Below are 17,193 nucleotides of genomic sequence, written 5' to 3' on the forward strand. Positions count from 1 at the left end.
TTGTTTTTAACTAGTTCTTATAACTTAAATTAACCTATTTCTGTCATGTACTGCACATGTGTGTCTCCTGTTGTCTCCTGTGTGCCTAGACTTCTTCTCTTCCTTTCTCTCTCCGGAAATCCCACCTATACCTCCTGCCTATACTGCTCTATTGGCTGTTCAGCTTTTTATTACAGCAGTCACAGCAATACACCTTCACACATTTCCATATGAAGCTGACAATTGTCGTTTCAGGTTCTGTGAAGAACTGTGTTGGAGTTTTGATTGGGATTGTGTTGGATCTGTAGGCTGCTTCTTGTAGTTTGGCAAGTTTTCACTATAGAATCCTGCTGATCCGTGAGCATGGGAGGTCTTTCCATCTTCTTCAGTTGTTTAAAGCTTTTATCATACAAGTCTTTCACTTGCTTGGTTAGACTTAACCCAAGATGTTTTTTTTCTGTAATTAAAGGTGTGTGCTACACTACCTGGCTTTTTCTCCTACTCATGTCTTGAACTGTTTGCATTATTTCATTCCACTGTTTGTATTTTCACAGACTTCATTAAGGTATTTATTCATATCGTCTTTAAGGTCCTTGAACACATTCATAATTGCTGTTTTCAATCCTTGTCTGGTGCTTCAGCTGTGTTGCATTTCTCAGGGCCTACCCTAGCAGGGCTACTGGGTTCTAGTGGAGGTGTATTGTCTTGGCTGTTAATGGTTGTGTTTTTGCACTGGTGTCTAGGCATCTGGTGTTTGGGGTCATTGAGGAGATTCTTGCTGTTGCTATCTGGTCTTGTCTTTGTTGAGTGGGTGTTCACTCCTTGGTTTCTGTTGCCTTCTCTGGATCTTAGGGATGGCCATGAGTTGTCTTTTAGTAAGTGCTTCTGGAAGTGGGTGGGTGGCAGAGAGAAAGGCTGAGGGGGGCTTCAGGAAAGACCTATGATGAAGATCCTATTCACATCTAGGAGTGGAGTCTACAGGGAGCTGGAGGTGTAGTAGGATCAGGGGATCTTGGAAGTAGGTTACATTAAACTACAAAATTGAAGAGAGATAGAGATGAAAGGGCTAGGGGATCCTGGATCTGGACTCAAGAGCTGGAGGTGGGGGACGGAGCGGGGCACTCCTGCAAGCAGATTGTCATTGGGCTGAGGGTAAGAGTGGAGAGATCTTAATGGAGCACAGTGTGATTCACCTACCCTGCCATGTATGGCCTCTGGGGGGCCTTTGGGATAGAAAGTATTTCTAGGTATGGGGGCTGACACAAAGGAATGGGGATGGGTTAGAAGGGGGTGGTGTGCTGAGAAGGTCCATAGGGAGAAGGAAAGTTGCATGCACGCCAAGATTTGGCAGAGCTCCCTAAGAACGGATGGAGGGAGGAGGAGTCCCTGCAAGCAGGCTGCTACAGGACTGGGGATGAGCCTGGAGAGATGGAAGTGGAGGACAAGGAGAAGGGAAATAGCCTACCTGAGCCCTAGCCTAGTGTGGCCACTGGGTTCCCAGGTAGAGAGTGTTCCTATGCATCAGTGGCTAACACAAAGCAATGAGGGGCAGGAGGAGAGCTGGATCTGCTGAGTTTTTGTTTTTAAATAAGAAACCCTCTATTTTTTTGTTTAGCAGTATAATTGCATTGTTAGGTAACGCCTTCAGGGTGCTGAGAGCCAGAATATTTTCAGCATTAGAGATATCAAGCTAGCAGCCTCTCTTGTTACAGGGATTTGCAGAAGCATTTTTGGAACATCTCTGGAAAAAGTTGCAGGATCCAAATAACCCCGCCATCATCAGACAAGCTGCTGCGAATTACATTGGGAGCTTTTTGGCAAGAGCTAAATTCATTCCTCTTATGTAAGTAGCCTAATTTTCCAAATGTCTTTTTAGTGTTTTGCTTTAGGAAGATTATAGTATTGTCTCAAGTCAAAGAAATAGGTCTTATATTTTTTGATCTGTCTTTGTAAAGCAAGGGGGAAAATGTTCACTACAATGCAAGGTGTTTTTATTTCTAAAAAACAGTTTGAGAAGGAGAGGTCTCCATTTTGGATAATAGAAGGTACATGAGGCATCTGTTTGTGTGCTGAACCTGAAAGCCTGTCTCTGTTCATGGGTAGCACAGTGTTATATATTGTTTTTATTCTTTTTGTAGGTTTGTTGTTTTTCATTTGTTTTCCAAATCAATTGTGTCTGTTTGATCTGGAGAAAACCCCTTGAAGGTGATTGGGGGTGGGATGGAGCTCAGTGGTAAAGTGCATCTGGCACATGCAAAGCCCCGGGTTCAACCCCCAGCACTGAGACTTAGAGGTGATGTAGGGCATCTCTAGGGGCCAGTTTCATCAGGGGCTCCACAAGATACAGGCAAAGATGCTGTTAAGCCACCCCCCAGTCAATTAAAAGTCTTGTGGTTCCAGTTTTTGAGTCCAGTAGGGAAGAAGCCCTGATCCTTTTAGCCACATTGCTATTAGGCTGGAAGCTAAGCCAGGAAACCTCAGCTGAATTGGAAAAACCCAGCTCCATCCCTGAATTTTTGTCTTTTTTGTTCCATTTTGGTTTTTTGAGACAAAGTCTTGCTCTGGAACCCAGGTTGGCCTCAGCTCCAGACCCGCCTTCAGTTTGCTCAGTGCCGGGATTACAGGCCTCTGCTCCCGTGCCTAGCTTCTTGGGACATCCTTAAGGCCTCTTGCTCTGCAGAAGTAAGTGCTGCCTCACAGAGTTGGAAGGCATTCTTTAGTCCCAGTACTGGGGAGGCAGAGGCAGGTGAGCTGAGTTCGAGGCCAGTCTGGTCTATAGACCGAGGTTCAGGACAGCCAAAACTACACAGAAATACTGTCTAGGATGGGGATGGGAGACAACAAAAAACAAACCCCACAAAAACTCAAAAACAACAAAAATTGGAAGGCAACTTCCTACCACCTGTCCTTTCCTTCTGCCTTTCTCTGCCCACGGGTTTTTGGTGGGTTTAGTTTTGGTGCTGGGGATGGAACCCAGGACCTCATGCATGTTAAGCACTTGCTTACCACTGAGGTACATCCCACCCTGTTGGTAGTATTTGAGCCTTTATAATGGATAGTGAAAGACAAGTGTGTGTTTCTGTCTCTAGTTTTTTGATGAAGCCAATAACACCAACTCTCTCTCTTTTCAGCACTGTAAAGTCATGCCTGGATCTTTTGGTTAACTGGCTGCACATGTATCTTAATAACCAGGATTCAGGAACAAAGGCTTTTTGTGATGTTGCACTCCATGGACCATTTTATTCAGCCTGCCAAGCTGTATTCTACACTTTCGTTTTTAGACACAAGCAGCTTTTGAGTGGAAACTTGAAGGAAGGTAGATAATGTGTGTTCAGGCTGGGTTTTCTCATTGTATTTGGACCTTTGGGTCAGTACTGCTTGCCTTGGGTTGATGCTTTATTGTGAATGTGGGAGAAGGGTTGGTGGGAGTTAGCTGCCACAGTGTAGTCATGGCGTCATGGACCTGCAAAGGAGAGCGAGGTAGACTGAGGTGTAAGACTCTGGGTTTCCTTCAAGCATGAACACTTTCTATTTTTCCCCACTGGTGTTTACGTATTGTTTGGTAGCTACTAGAGAAATCACTGGAAAGGAGTCAGAGCAAAGGGTATCTTTGATCCGCTTGTTTGAGCTCTTCCTTCTTCACTTCCCGCCCTTGTGGCCTTGTTTTGCCACAGGAGAAATTCCACCTAGTCCAGTGGTTCGCAACCTTCCATGCACACACTGCATGATGACTGCATGATGTGGAGGTCAGAGGACAACTTGCAGGAGTCAGTTCTCTTCCAATATGTGTGTCCCGGGGAATCAAACTTGGTTGTCAGGTTTGGTGGCAGGCACTTTTTATCTGATAAGCCATCTCGCCAGCCCTAGGCCAAGAATCTTGATTAGAGAGGAAATACGTTTTGCAAGCTAACACATCTATTTCTTTCTTTTTAAAATTTATTTTATGTTTATGGGTATTTTACCTGCATGCATGTCTGTGTGCCATGTGCATGTAGTGACTTCAGAGGCCAGAAGTAGGTGTTTTTGTGACTTTGTGATCTTTGTGACTGTAGTTTTAAACAGTTGTTAGCCACTATGTGGGTGCTGGGAACTGAACCCAGGTCCTCTACAAGAGCAACAGTAGTCTACATAGATAGGCCATGCGGCCTCTGCCATATCTACTTGTCATTTTAAAATGGTTTTGAGTCAGGTTCACACTTGGTAGTTCAAGCTACTTTGGAATTGGTCCTCTTGCCTCAGCCTTCCAAGGCTGGGATCATAGGTGTGTACTGTACCTGGCTTTGATTTTAAATAAATAAATATATATGTATATACATATACATATCTTAAATATATCACATGTAATATATGTGATATATATTTATTTTATAGAATATATATGGGAGTTTTGCCTGCATGTATGTATATGCACCGTGTGTGTGCCTGGTGCCATGGAGGTCAGAAGAGGGCATCTGATCTCCTGGAACTGGAGCCACAGACAGCTGTGAGCTGCAATATGGGTGCTTGGAACTGAGTCCAGGTCCTTTGTAAGAGAGTTGTAAGTGCTCTAATCACTGGGACCTCTCTCCAGCCCATGTGTAATTTTTAAATTAAAGCATATATCAAAAATTACTATGTAAACAAACATTAAATTGGTCTGTTTACTGCAAAATAATAAATATTTGTATTTTATCAAAAAAAATTTTTTTGAGGTGATTCCTATATGGAGCCCAGGTTGGCTTTAATTCATAACCCTTCTACTCCATCCTGGGCTGGGATTCCATTGTAAGAGGGAATTCATTAGCTGCGAGAGAGAGGCTTATGTTACAAGGACTGATGGGGAGAGGAGAAAATACAAACAGTAACGTGTGCCTAAGAATGGGTGCTTGGCTGCACTGTTAAGACACACAGTTGAACTCAGTCTGTTGTTGTTGCCTGTTAGGAGTTCAGCTTCTGTGGTTTGTCTCCTTCATGCACCCGGTCTGCTCTGAGCTGTCAGATACTGATTCCAGGTTGTCATGTGTCTAGTTACAGTTTCTGTTGCTGTGAAGAGACACCATGACCACAGAAAGTATTAAAAGGAAAACATTGATTTGGGGCTGGCGTACAGTTTCAGAGACGGGAAGCATGGCAGCATGCAGGCAGACAAGGTGCTGGAGAAAGAGCTGAGAGTTCTACATCTTGATCTGCAGGCAGCGGAAGGAGGCGGTGTGCCACACAGGGCAAAGCTTGACCATATGAGACCTTAAAGCCCGCCCCCACAGCGACACACTTCCTCCAACAAGGCCATACCCACTCCAAACAAGGCCACACCTCCTACTGGTACCACTCCCTGTGGGCCAAGGATTCCAACATGAGTTTGGGGGGCCATTCCTATTCTAACCAACACACTGTGTAATCCCTCACCTGCCAGGAACTTTGGTTTCTTTCTTCAGAAAAGCTGTACTGATTGACAGCAGTTGGCTTGAACTTTATTCCTGTATTTCTGCAAATAACTTCTTGATAATGTCTTTATTTTGGGACATGCTGGAGCTCAAGCCCATCCTAAGCACACATTCTACCACAGAGCCCTTAAGTTGGTTTTTAAATGTGTAATAATTTGTGCTTTTAAAGATAATCTTAGCGGCCCTCTCCTTTTTTTTTTAATCAAAGGTTTACGGTATCTTCAGAGTCTAAACTTTGAGCGTATCGTGCTGAGCCAGCTGAACCCTCTGAAGATATGCCTACCATCGGTGGTTAATTTTTTTGCTGCTGTCACGAAGTAAGTCATTTGCATTTCCATTATGGATATTTAAAAAGTCAAGGGGTGGAACTGTTGTGCTGGCTGCCATGTGCTCTGGCACTGAGAGAATTCCAGTACATTCTGGAGAGCAATACACATGAAGAAACCAGTAATGCTGTTCCTTGTAAGAATACTGCATTCAGCTCTTTTATTCTTCAGCGACACTGAGAGTCAAGCCTACTTTGATCCAGAGAGGCCTAGGCACTCTGAAATACTTAATAGGCAAACTAGTAAGCTGAGAGATACAAATAAATCACAGATACTTAGTTCAGGGAAATACATATTAGTAACAAAACAAATTGGAGGGGAGCTTGATGGTTAAAGGTTGGGATAACTGAGTGTGGCTCTCAGGAAGTACTTGGCAACAGTAGAAAGTTTCTGAACACACAACCACAAACAGTGAATTCAGAATCAAACAGTAATGAATCTGAGGTGTTCCTGAAAGTGTGTGGCACATCATCACCCATTAGTTCTGAACACAGAGCTCTGCACGGCCTGTGCCCTACCTCACTCAGACACTGGCTCAGACTTAGGACTTTAGCATGGCATGAATGGCAGTGTTTTTTCTGTATGCACAAATTTTCTCCCTTTATAGGAATGTAATGGTTTAATTACAGAAAACAAAGGCTTAGTACTTTCCTACTATCATCCTTCAGCATGTAAATATGGAATCGGTGTATCTTCGGGTTGTATTGTGTTTCCATGCTTGATTTTCATTGATACTGACTTGAATTTCATGAAAATCTTCAAGTGACTTTTTGCTGAAGAACAGCACTGCCACCAGTGAGCCCAGTTTCCTTCCGCCCTGTGCCAGGATTAAAAGTATGCATGGCACCTGGGTGGGGTTTTTTGTTTTGTTTTTTGTGTTTTTGGTTTGTTTTTGTTTTTTTGAGACAGGGTTACTGAGTAGTCTTGTTTGTCCTGGAACTAGCTCTGTAGACCAGGCTGGCCTTGAACTCACAGACATCTGCCTGTGTGTGCCACCATGCCTACCTGTACCTGGATTTTTTTTAAAAAGGTATTTATTTTTATGTGCATGAGTGTTTTGCTTACAAGTATGTCATGTGTCTGTGCAGCACCTTTGTGCCTGGTGCCCAGAGGCCAGAAGAGAATGTCCAATCTCATAAGACTGGAGTCTCAGATGGTTAGTTGTGAGCCACCATATGGATGCTGGGAATCAAACCTGTGTCTTCTGGAAGAAAAGCCAGTGCTGAATCATTGAGCCATCACTTACCCTCGTTCTTTAAAATACAGGCTCTGGGGATGGCTTAGGCTCTCATACTTTACTGAGTTACATTCACCAGTTCCAATTAAAAAGTAATCAGATGCTTTCTGTAATGCCTTTTCTGGGAAGTCATAGTTGGCTGGAAATGAGCTTGTAAGCTATAGTGTGGCTTAGCAGTAGACATGCTTGAGTACATGAGGCCCTGGACCGTGCAGAAAAAAACCCAAAAACAAACAAGAAAAACATGCTCATTCTTGTCATCGTAGCACTTGGGAGGGTAAGGCCAGAGAATCAAGAGTTTGAGGTCAGTCTGCTACATGGTGAAACCCTGTCTGAGAACATAAAAGGAAGGAATGGGGAAGAAGAGCTGGTGTGTGGCTCATGCCTGTAATGCTAATACTTGGAGGCTGAGGCTAGAAGATTGCCAAGGCTATAGGATGAGACTCTGCCTCAAAAAAAAGTCAGCTTTAGTCAGGTCCTTCCATAAAATTCAGAATATCTCCACTGGCATCTACTCTTGGCCCCTAGTAAACAGTGAGTCATTTTTTTTTTTCATGAGTCCTAATTCTTTTTGAAAACAGAAAATAGGTACTTTACTATTGTGCTGAGTACTTTAACCTTGCAAGTGTATTAGCTTTTCATAATACCCATTAATCTCAGCCTGATTTGGTGTTCTGTTTCCTTCCTCCTTAGCAGATATGCAGATCCCAGGCCCAGAGTGCTCACCCTAAGTTGTCCTGTTTCTTGTTGTCCTCATTATACCCAGCAGTGTCTGCATCACAGCAGTAATCTGTACACCACGACCCACAGGGTGACCCCAGCACGGTTTTGTTTTATCTTCTTTGTTGTGTGTCCCACAGTAAGTACCAGCTCGTGTTCTGCTACACCATCATGGAGAGGAACAATCGCCAGATGCTCCCTGTTATTAGAAGTACAGCTGGTGGAGATTCTGTGCAGACCTGTACCAACCCACTGGACACTTTTTTTCCCTTTGACCCCTGTGTGCTTAAGAGGTAGGTCCTCTCAATTGACTCTGTGGGACATACTTGCTCTTCCTAAGGCTGGGATTGAGAGTTGCTTTGTCCTATGTGGGCTTCCTGACTGTTAATTTGGCTAATGGTGAATGCAGGAATGTCACAGGCCCCAGACTGCTTCACAAGCACATCATGGCTGTGCTCATGTTTCTCTAAGCCCAGGGGGTACTGAGGCCTTTTTCATCTTTTTGTCCTTTGTTTTCCTTTCAAATGGTTGGTTTAAGTTGATTAGGCTGTCGGTGGGTGAGTTCCTGGGATAGAGAGGGTGCTGCCAACTTTTGGCCTCTTAGTTTTCTCCCAATGACCAAATCCATCCCAGTGCCTATGATTTATCTAGATGGTTGTTCTAGAAAACCACCAAGCCATTCTTGGTGTTTGTATATTTTGACTAACTGCAGTTTTTTTTTCTTTCTTTTTTTTTTTTTAAGTTTGTTTTTGTTTTTTGAGTGTTTTGCCTGCATGTGTACATGTGTATCATGTGCTTGCCTCATGCCTGTGGAGATAGAAGAGAGGTAGGATCCTTTGTAAGAACAGCTAGTACTCTTAATAAGTCAAGATGGCTAGTGTCATCTGAGTTGGTTTTCTAGACTTACTGTCTAGCAGATTCCTGTAGAAGTTCTAGAATATCAATCTGTTTGTACATATGATAACTTGTCAGTCACTGAGTGGGTCAGAAGCAGTTTCCCTTGGAGTCTGAGGGACAGAAGATAACTGCTCCCCTGTGTAACTGGGGAAGAAGCCCTAATGAACGAAACCTCAGGACTCACAGCCCCGTCAGCTCTAGTTCTCACTTCTTGCTGTGGCATGTGGGTCTGAGAAGAGAGCGAAGGTGTTGGATTGTTGGCTACATAGTCATTTACTTTGAAATGCCATCCTTGTTGGCAGGTCAAAGAAGTTTATTGATCCTATTTATCAGATTTGGGAAGACATGAGTGCTGAAGAGCTACAGGAATTTAAGAAACCCTCTAAAAAGGTAAATTTGTGATGAAGGCACTTGGTGAAAGTCTCATGTAGTTACAGACCACAGTAAACACTGTAAACGCTGCTTGAGTCCAAGCCCAGGTTATGTTATTAGTAATAGAGAGGATTTGTGGGGTTCTGTTTCATTTATTTCTATCATGGGGGTTTCATGACGTTCTAGGCCCTTCCTTCCTATCACTGAGTACTGTTTCCCACCATACTAGGCAGTTTTTTTTTTGTATGTGTTTGTGTATATGTGTGTGAGGTCAGGTGTGTGCATGTGTGTGGAAACCAGAAGTTAGACTTAGTGTTGGGCCTTAGGAGCTACTCACCTTAGTTTGTAAGACAGGGTCTTTGATTGACTGGAGTTTTCCAAGTAGGCTAGTCTGGCCAGCCCAGGGAAACTGCCTGTCTCTGCCTCCTCAAGGCCGAGGTTCCACGTGTATGTTGTACTTTGTTTGTTTGTTTATTCATCATCCATTTTTTTTTTTTTTTCAAGACAGGATTTCCTTGCATAGCCCTAGCTGTCTTGGAACTCATAGACCAGCCTGGCTTCGAACTCAGAGATGCACCTACCTCTGCCTCCTGAGTGCTGGGATTAAAGGCGTGTGTACCATGCACAGCCTTTTTTTTTTTTTTTTAAAGTTTATTTTATTTATGAGTACACTACATGTATATCTACATGCCAGAAGAGGGCACCAGATCTCATTACAGATGGTTGTGAGCCACCATGTGGTTGTTGGGAATTGAACTCAGGACCTCTGGAAGAGCAGCCAGTGCTCTTAACCGCTGAGCCATCTCTCCAGCCCCACCCAGCTTTATTTTTATTTTTATTATTTGTTTGTTTGGGTGTTTTGGGGACAAGGTTTCTTTGTATCTCCCTAGCTGTCCTGGAACTCATTCTGAAGACTAGACTAACCTCAAATTCAGAGATTCTCCTGCCTCTGCCTCCGACATGCTGGGATTAGAGGTGGGCACCACCACTGTCAGCAACTTATCTGAAATATGAGTACTGGGGACTGAGTCAAACCCTTACGCTGTGCAGCGAGTTCATCGAGACTGAACTGTTTTCCAAGCCCCATCTGTAATGACTTTGGGAGGTAAACATCGGTTGGAAATAAGCTTGCCAGCTGTAGTGTGGCTTAATGGTAGAGCGCTTGACTAGCATGCTTGAGGCCCTGGGTTCCACCCCAGCACTGCAAAGCTGGGGTTTCAGTCAGCTCATGCCTGCTGTCTTAAGTACCAGAGGATCAAGAGTTCTGAGGCTACAGAGTGAGACTCTGGGAGTACGTAAGGAGGAGCTGAGAAGGAAAGTAACTGAGAATAGCTGTGCCTGTAATCCTAGTACTTCAGAGACTGGTGTTACAGATTGCTGAGGCCACAGAATGAGACCCTGTCTAAAAACAAACAGAATGAGATCCGAACAGAGCTTCACTGCCCTCATTTATCTGCTCATTTACCACCAAACACAAATGTCACTCAGCTCATTGTAAAGTCTGCTCCTGTTTTGGGATCCTCAGGAATACACAGACTTGTGTCATTCCTCAAGCTTCTTGACGTGGAGCCAGCATGGTCCTACCCAACAAGAATTTAGATCTAAGACAGTACTTCTTAACCTGTGAGTTGTGATAGGGTCACGACCCCATTGGGGGTGACCCTGTTGGGAGTCAAGATGATCCTTTCACAGGGGTACTTAAGACCATCGGAAAACACTGATACTTACATTAGATATATAACAGTAGCAAAATTAATTATGAAGTAGCAACAAAAATAATTCTATGGTTGGGGTCACCAGTGTGAGGAACTGTATTAAAGGGTCGAGGCATTAGGAAGTTTGAGAATCCCTGCTCTAGAGGAAATGGGTGATGTTCCTGTCTGTAGCACTCTGACCCCCACATTCAGCGTCATCGTGTCCTTGTTGATTTGGGAGCTCGCACGTTAGGCTGGACTGACGGCTGTCTTGTTTCCCAGTGCTGGGGTGTTTTGGGGATGGAGTCTGCTCTCTGTTTACTGAGTAACTTTTCTGGCTCTGGAAAGGAATTCTTAAGCTTTTCATTTAAAAAAAAAAAAAAAAAGTTAGGGGTCCTGGAGAGATGGGTCATCAGTTAAGAACATTTACTTAGACTCTTCCAGAATACCCAGGTTCAATTCCCAGCACCCACCTAGCAGCTCACAACCATCTGTAACTCTAGTTCCACAGGATCAGACACACTCTTTTGACCGTCAGAGGCAAAATACTCATATATATAAAATAAATAAAAAAGAAATTAGGACCAGGCATGGTGGTGCACACCTTTAATCCCAGCACGCAGGAGGCGGAGGCAGGAGGATCTCTGATTTTGAGGCCAGCCTGGTCTACAGAATGAGTTCCAGGACAGTCAGGACTAAATAGAGAGACCCTGTCTTGAAAGACCGGAAAACAAAATTAAAAACAAATCAGTTGTGTGTGTACACCAAGTCGGAGGACAGCTGGCGGGGTGGCTCGCTTCTGTCATGGCTTGGTCTAGACAGGCACCTTTCCCTACTGCACCGTCTCAGCAGCCATGAAGACTTTTCAGACTAGCGCTGTGACGTGCTCAACACTCTGTTCTCCACACAGGAGCTAGTGGAGGACGAAGATGACGACTTTCTGAGAGGTGAAGTGCCCCAGAGCGATGCGGTGATCGGCTTCACCCCGAGCTCCTTGGACGCCCACTTCCGAAGTCCTTCCAGCAGTGTGGGCTCCCCACCTGTGCTGTACATGCCAGGCCAGCCCCACTCACCTCCAGGACCTGTGGTTGAGCTGTGACTGCTCTTCTCAGGGCCCCGAGCCCCATCACTGGACCCATACTGGGCTAGTCTGTGCCTCGTATGTCCGGCTTCCATGCTGGTTGGACTTGGGCCAGTATCTGACGGGACCCAGGTTGCGTGTGTTTGCAGTTTGCTCCCTGTGGACAGAGGGAAGAACAAGTGTCACGTGCAGTATTTCACAGTGGGCATATCAGTCAGTGCCGATGCTTCGAGTGTTGGCTTAATGTGGAGTATCTGCCTGCAGCCTTCTGATGGAACTGCTGGATGCATGCTAGTGTCACATCCTAGCAGATGACGTCTTCACAGGTTTCTTACTATCAGAACCACAGTCATAGGACTTTTTTGGTCTTGTTTTGATGAGAAATCTTCCAAGATCCTGCCTATGAATACCCTTGAAGTAGATCCTGCCTACAGTGGCATAATGGTTCCCTTTTGACTAGAAGTACATTTGTGATGTAGGGTACAGAGGGAAATCCTAGGCAGGGGTGAAATGCTGAGCGTTTGGGTTGGCTTCAACCGAGGGAACACAAAGGACTGCAGAGGGGCCAAGAAGGCAGGAGGAAAGAAAGGATTCAGAGAAACAGGAAAAGGCACTGGTGCAGGAGAGTGGATCTGACATGAACACAGGTGCATCCCCTGTACCTCAGGCTGACCAAGCGGCCTGGGTGTCTGAAAAAGTAGTTTAACAACTTGTACAACATGGACTCAGCCTGAAGAGCTGCTCCATAGCAGGCCTGTGTGAGGACTCCAGAGGTGTCCTTCCCTGGGATCCTTACATGTGAACTTTGTATTTGTGAAATGGCCCTTTAAGTATATTTAATTTTTTTGCTACTTATATTTATTGAAAGGCAAGCAATATTTTCTTGGTCACAATATTTTTAATGGACTTCCTCTCAATGTTTATATAGTCTTGTGTAATGACACTGATGCCCTCTGGATTTCAGTCTACCTGTTAATACCTTTTTGGAACAAAGAAATTTTTATTGCTTTAAAAAGCTTTCACCACAAGGCAGGCAGATTCCTGAGTTCCAGGCCAGCCTCGGTGGAAAGTCACTAGGAAACCTCAAGGTTCCACTGTAACTGCTGACAGAAAGATGTAAAGAAATGCATCCATAGATGCTGACATGGTGTGAGGTTTGGGCAGTAGCTAGAATGAAGGTGTGTTGATAAATAAACCTTTGCAAAGGGGCTTGAGAAAAAAGTCCATTGTGAAAAATTAAAGGATGGTGTAGTTCACCTGGCACTTCCTACTCATGTCAATGAGGGCTTTAATAATGACTCCCCACCATTTTCCCATGATTGGTGTGTTTAAGTCTTAGCTTCCTGCTCCATTAAAAGGGGGTGGGATGGTTCAGAAACGATTGGGCAGTGATTAGGATGTTCTCCATGGTTTGAACAAACCCATGAAAACACTTCAGAGAAATTCTGTGCCACCTGGACGTGTGATATACCTATGATTTCACCACTTGGGAGGCTCAAGCAGTATTTTAAGTTAAAGCTAGACATAGTGAGATAGGTTTTTAAAAAGCTAAATATCCGTGGAAGAAAGTATTGAAGTCTCCTTGGAAAAAAAGAATTTTCTTTTTAGTACTGAGGATGAAACCAGGGTCTTTCGTCCACACACACCTAGACAGGTTTCGCTATCCTGAGATGAGAGGAGTTGGCAAGCACTGGAGTTTACAGATGGTCTGGGGACGGGAGGGCTCCGAATGCTCAGCACACACTCCACACCTGCCTTCCTGCATGCTTTGTTTCTAAACCATAGAGCCTCTGTGGCTCATAGGACACATCCTATGCTTTCCTTCTGCATGTTTCAGTCATTGTGCTTAGGTCCTGAATTTGTGATCTGGTGCCTCAGTGCAGTTAGGGCTCCAAGTCTGGCTTTCGTTCTCATCCCCAGGCTGGAAGCTGCAGTCAGTGTTGGCGTTCTTCCACTGTTTACTAAGGTGTTACGTAATGCTTTTTAAAAACCTTTTATTTGATAGGGATTGATCCTCAGACTCTGCCACAAAAGTGTGCTTCCACTGACCCACACTCCTAGCTTTCCCACATCCAATGTTTAGAATTATGTACATCGATGGGAAACAGTTCAGTTTAGCACTTTCTACCCTTAAGCATGTAACTATTTAACTGTTCAGGATACTTTCACATTCCTGTCTTCAGGTTTGTATAAAACTGTGATCCAAAGCCATAGTCAGGGTGGATGGCTGTGTGGACAATAGCACTTGCTCCTTTAGCAGAGGACAAGTTCTGCCCACAGCACCCACAGCAGGTGTCTCACAGCTGTCTGTAACACCAGCTCCAGGGTCTAACAGTCTGCGTGTTTTAGGCACTTCCACTCATGTAAGTCCTAATAAATATTAAAAAGCCACAATCTCAGAACTTGTGAGGCTAAGACAGGACTGTCATGAATTCAAGATGAACCTAGGCTATGCAGTGAGCTCCAGGCCAGCCTGAGTTGCAGAGGGAGCACCTGTGTTGTGATCCATTGTCCTAGGAGCCACACAACTGCCATCCTGGGCAAAAGAATAATCCCAGCTGGGCTTGTTGACTGTCTGCATCCAGCCACAAGGTGGAAAGGGGGTGAGAGGAGCTGTATGCAGCTCCGCCTTAATTGCATGGGGCATCAGAATAGTCAGGCCTGGAAGACTAGGGGAGGGGCCTCTTATTCCTGCTAAGTAAAGACCTTCTAGATGCAGCTGGTTGGGTGGGGGCACTCATATTTCTGTAGGTAAACCCTCACCTGTTGAGGATTGTCTCAGCATGGGTGTGTGGGTTCACGTGGATCTGTGGAAAGAAGATTCAGAGGCACCTTAAAGAATGAATCTAGCAGCCCGGCGGTGGTGGCGCACGCCTTTAATCCCAGCACTCGGGAGGCAGAGGCAGGTGGATCTCTGAGTTCGAGGCCAGCCTGGGCTACCAAGTGAGTTCCAGAAAAGGTGCAAAGCTACACAGAGAAACCCTGTCTTGAAAAACCAAAAAAAAAAGAAAAAATCTAGCCTTTCTCAGCTGCAGGAGGGTCCAGCCTGTAAGGACAGAAGCACTTTCCCTTAGCCCAGGGCATTTTTATTTTCTATTAGCCAGTTAGTTTCTGTATGCTCAAAACAACCTGAAAGGAACCCCCAAAGATACAATGCCAAGTGTAAATTCCTTGATTTCTCAGGTACCAAGGCTTTCCAGGTTTCCTGAATCAAGTTTTGCATAGGCCTCTTGGGAGACTCTGAGGAGATTCACATAGGGTGATAAGAGAAACAAAAGGTATTGGTTAAACAAAGGATGGATTAGGGATAGGTGCTACTTTCTGGAGCCAGGCCAGGAGCTCAGCAGGAATGCACCACACTCACCTAATGCTCTAATAAAGTCCAAAACCTCATTCCACTCTCCAGAGTGAACTTTAGTGGAACCATGCTGAGGGTTGTCACTGGGACCTTAGGTGTCCTGGTTGGTTTTCTACACAAACTTAAAATTAACACAAGCTAGAGTCACTTAGGAAGAGGAACCTTCATTGAGAAAATGCCTCCATCAGATTGCCTGTAGGCAAGTCCGCAGGGCATTTTCTTGATTAATGATTGATGTGGAAGGGCCCAGCTCATGGGGCAGTACCACCCCTAGGCAGGAGGTCCTGCCTACTAAAAGGAAAGCAAGCTATACAAGTCCATTTTGCCATTGGCCTCAAGTTTCTGCCCTGACTTCCCTTCAATCTCAATATATCAGACCTCTGAAACAATGGATCCCAAAGAAATTAATTTCTCCAGGAATCTCATGCTGGAAGAAGGAAAAGACACCAGCCAGAAGGAGAACTTGTCTCCAGGAGAGATTTCAGAGTTCTAACAACTTGCTAGACCACAGAATGAGACTAAAGTCCAGATGATGGGTTGACCCAAACCAACAGGAACAAGGGCCTTGAACACCAAGGTCAGTTGAGTGGGAGGGCCAAGGATGAGAAATAGATGGGAAATAAAGACAAAAGCAGTAATAGCTGGGACCCTGGAGGTCTTCCAGAAGCAGATGTAAGTTTATTAAGTACAGCATATTGGGGGGAAGGGGCTGAGGTCAGCCAAGAGCTAAGTCAAGCAGACAACGTTGACAGAAACCACAAGATACCGCAAACACAGCTACCTTAGGATTGATGTCGGGTCGCCAGAAACTCCAAGGCACTGGCTCCAGCGTTAGACAGGTTCTGCCAATTCTGTTCCTGGACAAGGATACAGAACTGACCTCTGTCTTTTCATCACGTCCTCTTAGAAAGTCTTGGTTGGTCTGTGTAAGCAGTGCAACGGATAAAGAAGTATCCTGGCAGTCTGGAGCCAAGGACTACCACAAAATCACTTTAAGTTTAGCAGTTTCCAGTTTTGCTCCAGGGAAAGGTTTCCCCAATATAACGACTCTGCCCCAGCAGGGGTGGGTTTCCCCAGGGAAATTGTTACAGTTTTGCTCAGATCCCCTGGAATTTGTAACAACTCTGCTCCCCTAGAGGAAGGATCTGCACAGCCCTGCTACTGAGAAAGCTCTCTGCTCCATCTAAATAAGGTCTGTACGGGATTCAAGAGATATATTGGGAGAGAAGAATCCATGAGGGTGTCTGCCTCTGCCAGGGTGTCAAAAGGCAGCTGCCAATTGAACAGGCACAGGGCTTATATAGGGCTTCTTGGGGTAGATTTTTTTCAGGGTGTAGATTTTCAGGGTGGGAATTGGTCGGATTTCAATCCCCAAGCTTAAAACAAGCTCAGAGATTGGCTGGATTTTGTGCTCAGCGATTAGTTGGGTTTTGTGCTGAGTTGGTCAGGGGCAGAGTTTCTTTCACTGGCCCTTTTTAACCTTTGGCTCTGGTTTCAGGGCCAAAGTGTGTTCTTTGGCTGACCCTTTCACCCTACAGTCTGGCTCTCCCCAATGGGTCAATAGTCTGGTTAGATGTGCATATCCTTTGCCTTCTATTTAAACTTTGACCTCATAAAGATGGACTTGAAGGGTTTCCTGGACCTTTGTCACTCTTCCTAATGTGGCCATATTGAATAAATCCCCCCTTCCTGCTTTCCACAGGCTCTTTAATTAATCAGCTGGCTTACTGAGGACGGGTTGTGTTCCCCAAGTTCACAGAACTTATTCCTGTGTTTCGGTATCTGTTACCAACCTTTCTTGTAAAAGCTATTTAATTAGAGTTAATGCTGGGAATGCAGGCCGAGGGAGACACTATGGCAGGATCAAAACTCTATCTTAGCCAGAACTTAACTTGACTTTGGCTGTGGCCACGTCTGGGTCCTAGCTTTTCTGCCCAGGGTGGTGAAGGGCAAGGACGAAAACAGAGGGCCGCCTCTGGTCCGAGAGCCAGGGCGGCCCTCTTTCTTCCGTGCCTTCCTTTCCGGGGCTACCCACCGCGGTGCCCGCGACTTCTGCGCTATGTTTGGCAGCTGAAGTAGGTGGACGTTAGTTAATTGAATACTTTT

At 45.0% G+C, this 17,193-nt stretch overlaps 1 protein-coding gene across 2 annotated transcripts in view; it reads left to right on the forward strand.

Moving 5' to 3' along the window:
* Window positions 1–13,009, forward strand: part of Rrn3 (RRN3 homolog, RNA polymerase I transcription factor) — a 45,143-nt gene extending 32,134 nt beyond the window's left edge. Inside the window, exons 13-18 of one of the 2 annotated variants that reach the window (XM_028858384.2) lie at window positions 1,692–1,822; window positions 3,111–3,295; window positions 5,611–5,719; window positions 7,826–7,978; window positions 8,885–8,972; window positions 11,559–13,009. In XM_028858384.2, coding sequence (XP_028714217.1) covers window positions 1,692–1,822; window positions 3,111–3,295; window positions 5,611–5,719; window positions 7,826–7,978; window positions 8,885–8,972; window positions 11,559–11,747 — 855 coding nt within the window. In that variant the 3' untranslated portion in view covers window positions 11,748–13,009. The remainder of the gene's footprint in view (window positions 1–1,691; window positions 1,823–3,110; window positions 3,296–5,610; window positions 5,720–7,825; window positions 7,979–8,884; window positions 8,973–11,558) is intronic. The other variant, XM_028858386.2, reaches the window with a different exon arrangement.
* Window positions 13,010–17,193: the final 4,184 nt, after the last annotated feature.

The sequence above is a fragment of the Peromyscus leucopus genome, chromosome 8b (assembly GCF_004664715.2).
Source record: "Peromyscus leucopus breed LL Stock chromosome 8b, UCI_PerLeu_2.1, whole genome shotgun sequence".
Classification (NCBI taxonomy): domain Eukaryota; kingdom Metazoa; phylum Chordata; class Mammalia; order Rodentia; family Cricetidae; genus Peromyscus; species Peromyscus leucopus.